At 31.9% G+C, this 15,554-nt stretch overlaps 1 protein-coding gene across 3 annotated transcripts in view; it reads right to left on the bottom strand.

Annotated features, from left to right (window-relative positions):
- Nucleotides 1-10,608: 10,608 nt before the first annotated feature.
- The window catches only part of LOC134725943 (synaptotagmin-15-like), a 112,556-nt gene continuing 107,610 nt past the window's right edge, over nt 10,609-15,554 (bottom strand). For all 3 annotated transcript variants that reach the window (XM_063590253.1, XM_063590255.1, XM_063590256.1), the window contains 3 exons: nt 14,864-14,975; nt 11,740-11,922; nt 10,609-11,011 (listed from right to left, as the gene is read on the bottom strand). In XM_063590253.1, coding sequence (XP_063446323.1) covers nt 10,887-11,011; nt 11,740-11,922; nt 14,864-14,975 — 420 coding nt within the window. In that variant the 3' untranslated portion in view covers nt 10,609-10,886. The remainder of the gene's footprint in view (nt 11,012-11,739; nt 11,923-14,863; nt 14,976-15,554) is intronic.

The raw sequence follows: 15,554 nt of genomic DNA on the forward strand, positions 1-15,554 counted from the left end.
ATACTATATATGCCCTTGAACTTTTACTAGATAACATTTTTGTTCGCTTTTGAGATTCCGTATATTGTCAGGTTACTGGAATTCCAATGGGGACTAACTGTGCACCACTTGTTGCGGACCTGTTTCTGTATTGCTATGAGTTACAGTTTATGACAAAAATCAGCAAAGACCCATCGAAAAACATCTGATTAACAAATTTGATAATACTTTTAGATATTCGAATGATATGTTGGCTCTCAATAATGTCGACTGTTGAACTTACTTTAAATAAAGTTAATACTTACAGTGACCACTGCCCTTTCCTCGATCATGATATCTATATAACTAACTGAAAGCTTAATACTAAAATTTATAATAAAAGAGATGATCGTTAATTATCCATTTTAGATGGTGACGTTCCCTTGTCACCATCTTACGATTCGCTCGTGGATGTAACAATGTTTTAGATTTAAAGGAGAGAAATTTATGTATTACTGAAAAATTATAACACCAGGGTTTTCGATATCACAAACTAATCAAAACATTTTCTAAATTTTATCATCGGTATAAAGACATCATTCGTGAATATAGCTCATCACCAGCCCAGTAGCCAGTACTTCGGTACTGGCATGAAAATACGGATTTTTTTGTGTTATTAAAATTTGTTGTTACAAAATATTAGAAATGATTATAAATTAAGGAATATATCTCCCTCTCGCAAAGCTCTGATTCCTTTCACGGATTTGGCTATATTTTTTGGACCTTTTGGATTATAGCTCTTCATCTTTTTATATAAGCTTTGGATTTCAAATATTTTGGCCACAAGCATCACTGAAGAGACATGTATTGACGAAATGCACATCTGGCGCAAGAAAATTGGTACGGTTAATTTTATTTTAATACAGACTTCTTATACGTTCAGGTATTTCACATCCAATTTTATTTGGAAATATTCTTTATAAAGCACAAAAATGTCAATATTCACCTCAGAAACTAACAAAACCTTTAAATTGACTTATTAAGAAGGTCATTAAAGATTGCATATGTTGGCGTTAATATTGATTTACTTATAGGGTCTTTGCTTCGGAACTAAACACATTTATTTAAAAACAAGTTGTTGGCATGACACGGGTTATGTTCTTTTCATATATGTTATGATTGTATCATACTAAACACATAACGGGAAGGATTGTCCTGATATTCATATGATGAAATCATAATCTTTCAATCAGTTTAATTGAAGTCTGGAGCTGGCATGTCAGTTAACTGCTAGTAGTCTGTTGTTATTTATGTATTATTGTCATTTTGTTTATTTTCTTTGGTAACATCTTCTGACATCAGACTGTGACTTTTCTTGAACTGAATTTAAAATGTGCGTTACTTTTCTACATTAGCTAGAGGAAATGGGGCAGGGTTGAGATCTCAAAAATATGTTTAACCCCGCTGCATTTTGCAGGAACTTCTGGCCGTTGTTAGTCTTGTATTATTTTAATTTTAGTTTCTTGGTTACAATTTGGAAATTAGTACGGCGTTCATTATGACTGAACTAGTAGATATTTGTTAAGGGGCCAGCTGAAGGACGCCTCCGGTTGCGGGAATTTCTTGCTTCATTTAAGGCTTGTTGGTGACCTTCTGCTGTTGTTGGTTTTATGGTCGGGTTTTTGTCGCTTTGACACATTCCCCATTTCAAATTCTCAATTTTAAGGTATGTTTAGAAAACAGCCCGTCATCGTTCTGTTAAAAAAGTGGAAATTTTACTTTCAAATTTCGTTTCATGACTCAATGAATATGAAAATGAAAATTAAGATAGAAGGAGTACCTTTTTATTTAAAATGTACAATAAAAAAGTCGTACAAAACTTGTACTGAGCCCCTTAAAGACCTGCCACAGTCACACATTCTTTAAATATTTCTATCTTGACATGTGTAAGATATGTCTAATTGTTGTAAATTTTTCTGAAAGAGTCTTTTCCGGTTAGATTTTTGTGTTAATATAACTAAGATATTCATGTGTCATGTTTCGAAATTTTTATTTATAGGAAAATTGTAAAGTTTAAGTTGCTATATGTTCCTTGTTGTTATTTAAATGATTCATCTTATCCTTAATACATAACAAAACATTGCAAGACGTCGTACTGAAAAAACAAAACAAATTGTTTTCCTGCATTACAACTCCACTGTCTTGTTATTAACGATAATGTGAACAGACATGTGTTGAATCCTTATACATTTTATAAGAGAGTACAATAAATGTAATGCCAGCTACAAAAGAAATTTTCAAAAATATTTTTTGTGAAGCATGAAGAATCCGTACCGGCTAGAGCGAGAAAATCAATCTCGTAGAGATGATCAACAATAATCTATACACCATATGTTCCATCAAATATATTGGGACATTGATAAATTTTACTATTAACTACGATCAATATTTTATTAATGTCTGTTAAATTTTATTTTGTTTTTGGATCTAAGTTATTGTCACATTATCCTATTATGTCTGTTTCAGTTGCTCATCCAAATTTGCCATACAATTGGGAGGTTTAACAAGCTATTAAACAGACCATTTCAGCATAACATGTCTATATCAAGTTTATAATATAAGAGGGTTTTTTCGTCGATTGATTTGATTTAGTCCCCTTTCTGAATTCGTTTTTTTTTTGTTTGTTTTAACATTTCCTGTACAAAGTCAGGAAAATGGCAGTTGTTATGTAATAGTTCGTGTCTTTGTATGTTGCTGTGTCGTTTTTTTCTGTTTGCACTTTGGTGTTTCTGTAGTTTCGTTGGTTTCCTCTTTAAGTTTTACAACAGAAAATGAATTAATTTAATATCAACATATTTGAAGTAAACGCATTTGTACTCAATTGATAGTTAAAAAATCTTTTTGGGCTACTAATGTAAGCTATGTAAAAAAATACTGGGAAATTCCATAATGAATATGATAGATGTTTATCTGGTCTTAAAGTCCACCATTTACAGCACAACATATCATCATACGTTTATGTTTACTTAAGTTTAATAATATGAAAAGAATAGACTACTTCCTTGTGTTAAAAATATTATGATCGGAGAGGCTTAAAAATATTGAATTGTCAAATATAATACACTACATGAATTCAAGATAATGATTTACTTCCGTGTTTCAAGTATCATCAAAGTATAGACATATTGAATAATTTCAAAATTTCAAATTTGGATATCACGTGAAATTTGATTTTGTCCTTTTTTTATGGATTCCCAATTTTTAATTTATTTGGAGTTTGATATATTTTTGTATACTTTCTCTTATCAAAAACAAAATGAATGTAATAACGTGTTTAGTAACCCTATTCCTTATGGAGACGATTCCTTTACTGCTGAGAGGACATGTTATTAGAAGTTTACAAAACAATACATTAGTAAAGCAGACTTGTGAAGTAGTCTGTGATAATTATGGAACAGTTTATCCACAAAATGATCATGTGAATGAGAACTGTGACGTGAACATTAACCCATTGGATATAAACGACTTCGTAAATAAACTGCGATCACAAGAATATCATATCAGTTTGCTTAAAATAAGACTAAATTTTTCAGAGGAAACGAATAACAGAAACGTTAATCACACTAATTGTACAATTTCTCCACTTGAATGGATATGGACTTATAAAGGTGAAAACGGTGGATTTCAATATTTATCTTTGATGAAAGAATTTTCATTGTATTCAATAGGCATGCTCGATCAATACACCATATCTATGACATTTAACTTAGAATTAAAAAGAGGTTGTCCTGTGCGAATTGGTGACAGAAATACTACAGAGCGTTTAGGATCAGCATTTTTACAAGCTTTCAACAAGTCATTTGAACACGAAAAGGATATCGGATTAAGGTATGGATATATTTGTTACATAAGTAGGATATGCGTGGATCATACCATGTACATGTTCAGTAAATACATCATTAGCCCAAAGCAAAGTATGGGTTACCGCTGCTGCAGAAATGAATTCAATAAAACTTCTCGCAAAGACGTGATCTCTTGCACGAGTGATGCAATCGTTATTGATAATGGTTTATGGTGGAATTTCCCTTATGTAATAGGTTGGCTCCTGTTTCTTTTCCTGCCACTACTTTTTTTAAAGTACACCGAGGAGAATAACAAAAATGACGACATTGTCAACGAAACATGGTTAATTTCAAATCCCCTCTCTTTCGGTAACGTTTTGAGTGGTCTTACTAACCGTGTTTACGCATCGGGAACGATTTTTTCAAGACTGTTGAAAAATATTTTCGTCCTCTCAACTTCGTTGATTGTTGTTTTAGAAGTTGTATTGCATTTCATTTTCCTAAAGGATTACATCACCAGCAGTACTAAATCTGGTGCTCCATTTAATTGGATATCTATGGCTGCTGGATATTCCCTGAGTAAGCATATTTTTCTGCCAGGCTTTGGAGGTCCGTATATAGCACTTGTGATGTATTACATTTCATGTGCCTTCTTGATTTGTCTTCCATCTGACCTGAGTAAATTTGTGGATAAAGGCATAGACGATCATTCAGGCATGTTTACATCTTTATTAACTGTTGATATAAGTACGAAAGGTAAATTGGGAGCGGTATTAAATATCCACAGACAATCAGGGTATACACGACTATATTCAGTTTTGAAAGCCAATATTTACATGCTGATCAATCCGTCATTTTGGAATATTGGGTTCCAGATTCATAAGAGAAGAATATATGGCTATATCAGTGTATTGGCGAGAAAAAGAATATTATATAGACTTGTTCTTACTGCTGTTTTGATACCTATTTATTTGTTTATATGCGCTATCGAATGGGTGCTAGCAATATTTGTGTACGGTTTGCCAGTAGTAGGATTTTTTATTATCATCATAAATGCATACTATAATACTGTAAAGCAAATGCATACTTTTCAGAGAACTGGTTCGGCTAACTTTATTTTCAGTATTTTAGTAATTGTATTGATGTCCGTATGTGTTGCCTATGATATTTACATATTCTCGCTACTTTTCATTGAGAGTTTTATCTTTTTATGTCGGATTTGTACGTACACCTTTGCTGGACTTATTGCCTATCCGAACTCTACTTACGGTTATCTAGTTTTCACGATTACAGTTTTAATATATGTCACAGAAAGCATACAACATGTAAATGATGTTTATACACACCTTTTTGAAACAGTGAAGAACATCTGCATACAGATGAAAAAAGGAAATCAATCACAATCCGTTCCATTGATAAGTTGTAATGGATGCATGATGTATATTTCAAAACCTTTGTTTCGGTATGTTGTTCGGTACTACAGACCGTTACGAATTGAAATACTTTTTTCTCTTCTGAAACTTACCTTTATTGTAATTGTTCTATATATGTCCATTTCAATTCTTCTCACATTTAAAGAACTAAGTAAAATGTCTACACTGACGCAAGCTATTACAGCTCTTTTTATTTGTTTGATTCCGAAACTTTGGCACATGTTTGAGGAAAAGGGAAACAAATACAAGGAGGGGACCAAAGCTGCCGATATTAAGAATATAATCGAACAGTATTGCAGATGCTATATACATAAACAGACTCCGACTAGCATTCAAGAAGATTCGTCAATATTAGCTTACAAAGAACATAACACAAGCAACAATGTATCATCAGATGACGAACTATTAGAGGAGTTGTTGCTCGACGTAGACATTGAATGATTTAAATTTCACCAAAAAAAAAAAAGTACTAACAAAATATATAAATAGTCATGTGTAACAACCTTTCCAAAATTTTAATTCTGCCTTAAAAATGAATGTTAGGAAAGTATCTCTTTGTGGAAGGTTGTTGGTCATTAATAGTTTTACCAAAACAACCATGTAGTGTGCATTAACAATTTTATATTGAATAAGATAAAATTCGATATGAAGTCACAGTAACGTATTGTACATAGATTGTTTATTCCTATCAATTTATCAATAAAATTATCATAACTCTGTCGTTCTTTGCTTATTCCTTCGTCCTAAATATATGTGCAATTTGTGTGTAATATGTGTGCAATATTCGGGCAATATGTGTCATTGTACGTAAAGCAAGTAACAATTTTACAAATCCCTTCCATCTTTATAATTTGGGAAATGAGCTGTTATCAGATTCAACTTTTAGAAAGCAGCCCACGACAATAACTAAATTACTGGCTTCTGTTTCGTTTTTTAAGTGTTAGATTTTAAGATTCCAAAGTATTTTATTTTATTCATAAAATTGGGGTTCTTCTATTTTAAGGACAATTCTTTGCGCCATAAAACTGTAGTGACTGGTTTATACATATTAAGTTACCCTCCCATCATTAGTTTTTAATGGAATTATGAGTAATTGGATTGATACTGCATATAGTTTTACACTTCAAACACTCTTGAAATATCCGGATCATATAAATCTGCTTTTTCATTATATCGATGATATACATTGATTTTGAGTGACTCTCATTTGAAATAATTTGTATCAGAAATGACCACTTAATGTGACTTAAGCATCTCATCTTTGAAAACCTTCCTGTAGCTGTCAAGTAGGGAAAACCCCAACATACAAACACCTCATCTTTTATTCATAGATACATATAAAGTGTTGTCTCATAGAAATTAATCAATTATATTTTTTTCGAACTTAATCAAAGCCAGATTAAAAAACTTTAACTCAAGCCATCGTTTACATTGCTTGTATAACTGAACTTTATATTATTAGTTCGTCCCTTATTCAAAAAGTAATGTATGTATGTTTGAATGAGAATGTCTGATATGGTTATAGGGTAATTGTTATGTAATTTCCAGTCAAAACAGAAAAAAAAGCTTTTCTTGAAAAAACTCAATCTTCAGAACACTTATTTATTTTAAGGTTAAAACAGACTTAGAGACCATAAGCATCCTAATTTGACATAAATATGTTATCGTAGACTATGTGTAACAAATTATGTGTCTTTTAACTTGTTAATAAGGTCCTCCACATATGTTGATCGATGTCCAGGTTGACAGTGAAAGTAAGCACCTGTATTTGAAATATTATAATCCAATTGATTTGATATTCCGAGGCTTGCGTTTCTTTTCATGAATTCATTGACAAATACAATTGAGAAAGGAAATGGGGAAGGTGTCAAAGCGACAACAACAAGACCATAGAGCAGACAACAGCCGAAGGCCCCTTATCGGTCTTCAATGTAGCGAGAAACTCCCGTACCCGCAGGTGTCCTTCAGCTGGCCCCTTAAAAATATGTATACTAGTACAGTGATAATGGACGTCATACTAAACTCCGAATTATACACAAGAAACTAAAATTAAAAATCATAATAAGACTTACAAGGCCAGAGGCTCATGACTTGGGACAGGCGCAAAATTGCGGCAGGGTTAATATAAAAAAGAAGATGTGGTATGATTGCCAATGAGACAACTACCCACAAAAGACCAAACTGACACAGACATTAACAACTATAGGTCACCGTACGGCCTTCAGCAAATCCCATACCATATAGTCAGCTATAAAAGGCAACCATAAGACAATGAAAAACAATTCAAACGAGAAAACTAACGGCCTTATTTATGTCAAAAAATAAACATGTGTATGATATCTCAACCCTCCCCCTATACCTCTAGCCAAAATAGAAAAGTAACACACAACAATACACACATTAAAATTCAGTTCAAGGGAAGTCCGAGTCCGATATAAGAAGATGTAACAAAAGAAAATAAATAAAATGACAATAATACATAAATTACAACAGACTACTGGCAGTTAACTGACATCCAAGCTCCAGACCTCAAATAAACTGATTGAAAGATTATGTCTTCATCATATGAATATCAGGCACAATCCCTCCCGTTAGGGGTTTAGTATCATACTATCATAAAATATATGAGAAGAACATACCCCGTGTCATGCCTACAACTGCTTTTCAAATAAATGTGTTTGGTTCCGATGCAAAGACCCTATAAGTGAATCAATATTAAAGCCAAAATATGCAAACTTTGATGGCCTGACAACAGTATCGTAACTATATCCCTTCTTAAGTTTGTTTAAAGGTTTTGTAAGCGTTTGAGGTGAATACTGACATTTTTGTGCTTTGTAAAGAATATTACCATAAAAGATTGGATGGGAAATACCTGCACGTATAAGATGTCTGCATGTTGAGTTATATTTACGAATTATTTCCTTATACCGATGATAAAATTAAGTAATGTTTGAACTAGTTTGTGATATCGAAAACCCTGGTGTAATAATTTTTCAGTAATACATAAATTTCTCTCGCTAAAATCTAATACTCTGTTACATACACGAGCGAATCGTACACGGTGAGATATATAAACACTATAAGATAAGGGACAGACGACCTCAGATGTTTCATGTGTAAAGAACACAATCCATAGAGTCTTTTCTAGTGTGTGGCCACTGAAAATATTTTCCCTAGTGCCACTCCTAGAAGATAAACAGCAAATCCATTCTTTTCCCCTGGTTTCGATGGGATTCTTTTCTTGGGTATCTTTAGTTTTCAGTGAAGTGATTTATCGACTATTCGTTTAAGTTTTTACCTAGTCTGTCGTACCTTTTTATTTTGACCCGGTCATTTACAAACACGTTTTTTGATTGCTCCTCTATTTCCTCACATCTTTTTAAAATCACAGAATGAACTATGGTATATAATATTCGCAAAAGGCGTATCAGAAAAAAACAATGTCTCAGCATGACATCGAAATTTCATATTAAAAAACTACAGAATTATGAAATGAAAACAACCCTTACAACAGAAAATTTAGTAAGTATACTGTATGTGTGCTATCATATGCTTTATTGTGTTACGTTTACATTCAAATAACTTTAAAATTGATATATGCATTCGTTTAACAATATGCATACTCTGAGCCAAAGTTATTGCAATTTTTATTTTTATATTCCTAGAGAAGTTGTTCTCATTTCATAAATTTATATATTTATAACTGAAAAGGTTCCAATACTTCAAAAATCAGCATAATCGTTTAAAATGTCATCCTTTTTTGACGAACAGTTTTTTGCATGCATGGATGTATATGAATTGATGGAGATGTTGTCGGGAAACGTAACAAAGAATTGACATGTTCTTACATGAACAAACAATAAGGTGACAGTGACTTCTATTACTTCATAGTTACAGGCATGTGTAACAACATTGTTACTGTTCACTTCTAGCAATGTTCACAAATACCATTTATTTTAATCGTATTTGCTGTTTAATACATAAAAAACATTGTTCAACGTCACTGAATCGAACAAGCCGCCAAAATACAAGTTAAACCAATTATAACTTAAGCGTTTACCAAGTTGTCTTAAGTCATGGAATTGACATACGTGATGATATAGTAGTAATATAACCAACTTCGTTTTTGGGAACATATCTAAAGTGACTCATTCTGGATTTTTTTATACTTGGATTTGCTGTTTCTTATTAAATCCTTGCTAGTATAATTACATTGGTATTATATATATTGTATATGAGATGACGACTTTCGTAAGGGTTCATACATGTTTCTAATGCACTATTCCGGCTCCCAACATATTCATAACTTTTATTGTAATTAACAAGCCAAAACACTGCGATGAAAATTTATTTGTATCTATGTATGTACAATTTTCATATAAACACGTAACAAATTATTTTGACATCATTTTCCTTCCAAAATCAATTCAATTAAGGCCACATATAACCAAAAGTTGACGGTCGTCTTTTTTCGAACATAAAATTGTTTGCATATACAATTCTCTTTCCAGTATATTTTTTGAACTCGGAAAACTTATTAACATTTTACAATAATATTTTACTTGCCATTTATAAAGTGAAACAACTTAAATAGAGACAACTTATTTTGACTTATTTGAAAAAAAAACTTTTATAAAAATACCGATACAAGTAGGTGAAGTTTCTGAAAACTGATCAAATCAAATTTTCTAAACCAACGGGATTAATGTCCTTTCAGTAATATACATTTGTGTAATATACATATACGTTCCCATTCTTAATTTTATTTAAATATAGTCAGAAAACTGAATATCATGTTTGTCCACAATATTACAAAGCCATAAGTAATGACATTAATTTCTTGTTTAAGTTTAAAACGGTGTGTCAATATCATCAAAGATACAAAGCTAAGAATATGGAACGTCAGTTGCGCGTATCGTCAACAAAGACTCATCAGTGACCCTCCAATCAAAAAGTTAAAAGAACGTTCAAAAAGTAAAAGGAACGTACAAATACAGAAATTGAAGAATATTTTGGACCAAAAATTCCGTGAAATCTACCCATTGATTGAGTTAACATGAAGAAAGCAATATTAGAAAGAACCATGCTTTGTTCGGTTGGTTTGATACACTGCGTTATAGTTCATTGTGATTTTTCATTAAGTTATAAAGTAGGTTTGGTCAGTCATTATACTATCTTTGATGTCCAAATTGGCATGATTCATTTGAATTGTTGTGATAGAAACTCCGAGCGAGCTCATCCTATTTTCCCCCTCATAGATATAATAAAATGTTTGGCTACTTAGCTTTAAAATTTTACAGAAGCGCCTTTTGAGCAGCAAATAATTTATGTTTTACTTTAAAGAATACCAAATACATATAAACAACAAAAACACATTCGACAATCAGTTTATATTCTATTGACTATGATCCATCTTTAAAATATCTTCAATGACTTAACTTATGTACTTAATTTGAAGCGTTTGCGGTGTTATTATTTCAGATTTTGAATTGAATTGACTGTACGAGTTACATAATATAAGTAAAATATCAGGCCGTGGTACCTATCATTACAATTGATCTTTTAATTACATAATACATTGATTCTTTTGATTATGGTACAATCACTTGACACAACTTTTCGGTCTTTGAATCATATTAAACATCATACATATTCAAACAAGACTATGCCATTGCGTTGTCTGTTCTCTTTGGTTAGCCACCATTTCATTCCAGTGATCAAGTTCACGTCCACGTGCAAACATAAATGAGCCAAGAATAACCCGTCCAAATACTTTATCTGAAAAGAAAAATAAACTACTATTACAGATGGATACAGCTTTATTAAGACACCACACCTAAACTCATTACATTTCTGTAGTATTGAGGTTAACACTTATAAATAATTCAATGTTATTAGATACCCTGTATTGTTTCCTGCATATGGAGTATATTTCTTCAAGTTGGAACGATATTCCAGGGCTTGTATTTCCTATTGTAATTACCTTGATAGACGGATGCTGCTTACAGGGGAAGCTACTGATCTATGTAAAAATATGTTCAAATTACATTCTTATTGTATTTCAATCTTCCTTCATTTTGTGTAAAGGACCCATCTGTTTTTTCAAATACACTATATAGTTTGTACCAATGCTTTATTTGCGTATATAGTGATTTAATAATAAAATGAAGAAAAAGTTCTGCATGGTATAGAAATGTCAAATTTATCATAGACTGGTAATGCTTCAATGTCAATAAAAAACAAAAATGCATTTTTTATGATAGGGGTTTGAATACTGTCTACTAATTCTCAGTATATAGATCAAAGAGGAAAGTTTTTATTGGTGGGGGAAGCCGAAGAGAACCACCGATCTTCATTAGTAAAACTGACAATCGTAGACAATTACGATTGTAATCGAGTGCCCCTGCCACGTGCAGAATTCGAACTCACAACCTCAGTGTTTAACTGCTTGTGATACACTAGTTCACCGACACGACCACCGAGGACTCTATATATATGATACCTACCTTTATATCCACTTTGGTGTTGCATAGCCGTTATGTTTATACTGGCAGAATCTAGATTTGAAACTGGCAACTTAAATGTAAACGATTCACTAAAGTTTGGATTGTCTGTTTTCTTGACAACTTCTGTTTTCTTACTCTTCAGCACTTTGTTTTGCACCAACAAGCAAATTTTAACATACGAATCTGAAATTTATAAAACGAAAAATTAATTGTTCATCCTTCGGGTTTCCATTCTTTCTTTTAGTTGATACATTGCACAGTGGCAAAATGTAGGGCTTCCTTATGTAACACATGATGTATTACAAACGACATAGAATCACAATAATTGCTGTTAATTTCATTTGAAATAACTAGCATAGTGATACTTATTTGTTACTGTATAACTGTGGTAAAATGTTATTTTGTTTAATCCAAAACTTTGAAATTATTTTCAGGAACTCAAAATGTACAAAACAACGAGATACATGATATTTGGAAATAGTTGACTTGTCTTCTAATGGAATGGTTTCACAAAAGCAATTAATTTAATACTAGGTTCTTTCAACTTTGATTACCTTATCTACTTCATTTCAATATTGTTTCAATATATGATATATCAAGGCCGTAAACAACACAAACAATTAAAGTTTTAAACCATAGCATTAGATGAACTGCATATGATTGGTTTCTATGATATAACTACACAAACAGTTAGTAACAGTATTTGATGATCTTTCGTACTGATTGATCTTACTCAGTTTGAAAGAAAATCAATCCTATCAGAAAATATGTGATTACATGGAGCATTTTATAGGCCATCATGTCTTATGTAACAAAATCTACAAATGACGAATGTGTTTTTACCATGTCATGTACAAGTCATTAATCCACACATAGAGTTTAATCAACGACGTTTGTCCTTTCCCGTCAAAAGAAATAAATATATGGGAAAGTAAAAGCAATTCAATAAAAAGTTCATACAGTCAAAGCAATAAATGTTTATGGATTACTCAGACGAAACATCCGGACAGGGTTAAAAATGTTGTCTAGTCCTGGACCAAATCACAAACTCATCTTCATCAAACTTCATAAACTGTGTCGAGGAAAGATTGGAATGAGTTTTTCTCTGCAGTTTTACCATATAAATCCAGATATTAAAAAGGTACTAGACAATTTACAAAGTTGAAAGTATTTAGACTTGTTGACTTTCAAATTGATGAATTTTGACTGTTCAATTTCCATATGACAAAAAAGAGCATCTTGATAAGTTCCTAAATCTCTTACAGATATATTGTCATTCAATAATCCGCATTTTTCTGATGAATTGAATCTCATATATTGTATCCCACCGTGAACCTTTAAGTATTATACCGAATCTATAAGGTCAGCTTTACATCTTAATTCTTTTTTTTACATTTTTATGACTTCAATTTAGAACGTTTAACAAACATGACGATTTCAACTTTCCAATTGTCAAATTTCCATTTCCCAGCAAACTTTAACTAATGGCGTATGAGGCAACTTAGCAATGTTTATATCCAATAAAACCCGACGCGCACCTTTCAGAACAATGGCAACTAAATGTGTTAGTGGGAAATGCATGAACCGCCTCAAGATGTAAATACGTATAATAGATAAATATCTGAGGTAAAGGTTGAGAATAATAAATACAACCTAAGTTTTTCATCGGAGTAGAGAAAAGTTATCTTATCAGTAACGTTACCGATTTAAAAAAAAATCTTGATTGTGAAAGGAAACTAGGTCTTGTATTGTTCCCTTTGAATAGTATCCATTATATGTAGAGAACAATCATATTAAACTGGTTATAAAATAAACCTTCATATTTCTCGTCATCTTAATTTCATTATATGCATCAACAAACAGGGAAATAACGCATAAAAGTAGAAAATATCCTTTTAAATGATATTCTCTATCTTTCTTTAAAGCTAATTATTAATGCGAATATTCGCTAAAAGTAAGTAAATCTGTCTTAACTGAACGTATTTATTGAAATAAATTCAAAGATCATGTCCATGATGATACTTAAACAAATCTTTTGTGACTGGATTTTTTTTTTTGTAATTCTATTGACGTTGTCTAGACGTACATATCAAATCATTTGATCGTTGCAACTTTTTCAACATAACAAATATCGTATTGCTTCAAAGATGTATTAATGATAAAAAGTTAAGGTCATATAGCTGGAAGGATGATCAGTTAACCCTTATGTCCTTTATTGCGTGATAAAATGAAAAGATGGAAGTCTTTCATTAGATTTGCTTACTGGGCTTTAAGCTGTTTATTTATGTCATAGATAAGGGAATTTTTCTATTAGTTGTAATTGTCTTTGGACTAGGTGTCAACAACTATGAGTACCCTTAGACCTGTACTTTGTCTTTTGTGTTGTGATTGTATAAATACTTTGGAACGTCCGGTGTGTGTTTTTAATAAATGTTTTTTTGGTTACTTTTCATCGATATTATGGATTAAGCCCTACTCAACAGATTTTTATAGTTTGCTCTTATGTTGAACTATGTTACATCTATGTCCCAGGTAAGAGAGGGTTGGTGCGTTCAAAACCAATTTCCCGCCACATTCCTCATAAACCTTTCCCCAGTCAGGAGTCTGTAGTTCAATGGTTTTAATGTTTTTTCATAAGTGTCAGATATGTTTTTCGTATATTGTTTTGTTTTAAGATATAATATAAGCTGTTAGTTTCCTGAATTGAATTGTTTCATTTTCATGTCTTGTATAGCCGACAATACGGTATGGAATTTGTCTCATTGTTGAAGGCCATGTGGTTGCGTGTAATTGCTTTCGTCCATTCAATTTGAAATGTGGAAAACATACCACATTTCTTCTTATTCTTTATCTAGTGTAGTGAATTTTTCTCTACATTAAAAGCGTTATTCGTAATATTTCCCTTGTACATGATGTTGAATGTCAATTCCCTGGTCAATCTTTGTTCTTTATCTTTTAAAGATGTGTTTATACATTGGCCCTTCATGTTAAAACATTTTCACCACTACTAAAGTACAACGTTCTATTTTTACCAACATTCAGTTCTCCTACATACATGATGATTTTTACGCCACTGATGCATTGATGATGTTTTTTTTGCATATTTTAGATAGCATTAACCTACCACATGGTGTATCTGTGTTAAACCCTTTTCCTTCATATATACCAACAGTGAGCCTTTCTAAACTATTATTGTAACTCAATGAGACGAATAATTCTCCTTTGTCTGTGGCACTCTGTAATGAAAAATAAAACATCTTACTTGTTTGTGACAACTGTTAAAAGAAAAAGATAGAAGAATCCAAGTCATTTAATTTCACATTCAGAACTATTGATGATGTTCATTCCATTTACTTTTCTGATTGGGTCCCATTGATATACTCCCAGACATTTTTACCTTTCATATCTGTTTGTTTTGTTCACACATCTTTGTCAATATAATGGAATTTTTCGACTGTCATACAATGAAATGCCTGTTCCGTGTCAGGAATATGACAATGATTATCAAGTCGTTTGATGTATGTGAGATGGTGATTTTGGCATTTGATCAAAGACTTTCAATTTTGAGCTTCCTCGGAGTTCAGAATTTTTGTGATTTTAATTTTCAAAAACGTGTGTTACATTTTTGAATTGTTGCATTATAGCAATTTATTACGCCTGGACAAATGAAATACATGGACCATATTTTCATTTGTCGGTTGTTGAAAAGATTAAATATCGTTCGGATCCTCGGACTACATGTACTCACAAACAATATCGAAGTACGTCGTTGCAATCGTTATGTGTTATTATATTATTGTAAATATAAAAATTGA

This window comes from Mytilus trossulus, chromosome 7 (genome assembly GCF_036588685.1).
Source record: "Mytilus trossulus isolate FHL-02 chromosome 7, PNRI_Mtr1.1.1.hap1, whole genome shotgun sequence".
Classification (NCBI taxonomy): domain Eukaryota; kingdom Metazoa; phylum Mollusca; class Bivalvia; order Mytilida; family Mytilidae; genus Mytilus; species Mytilus trossulus.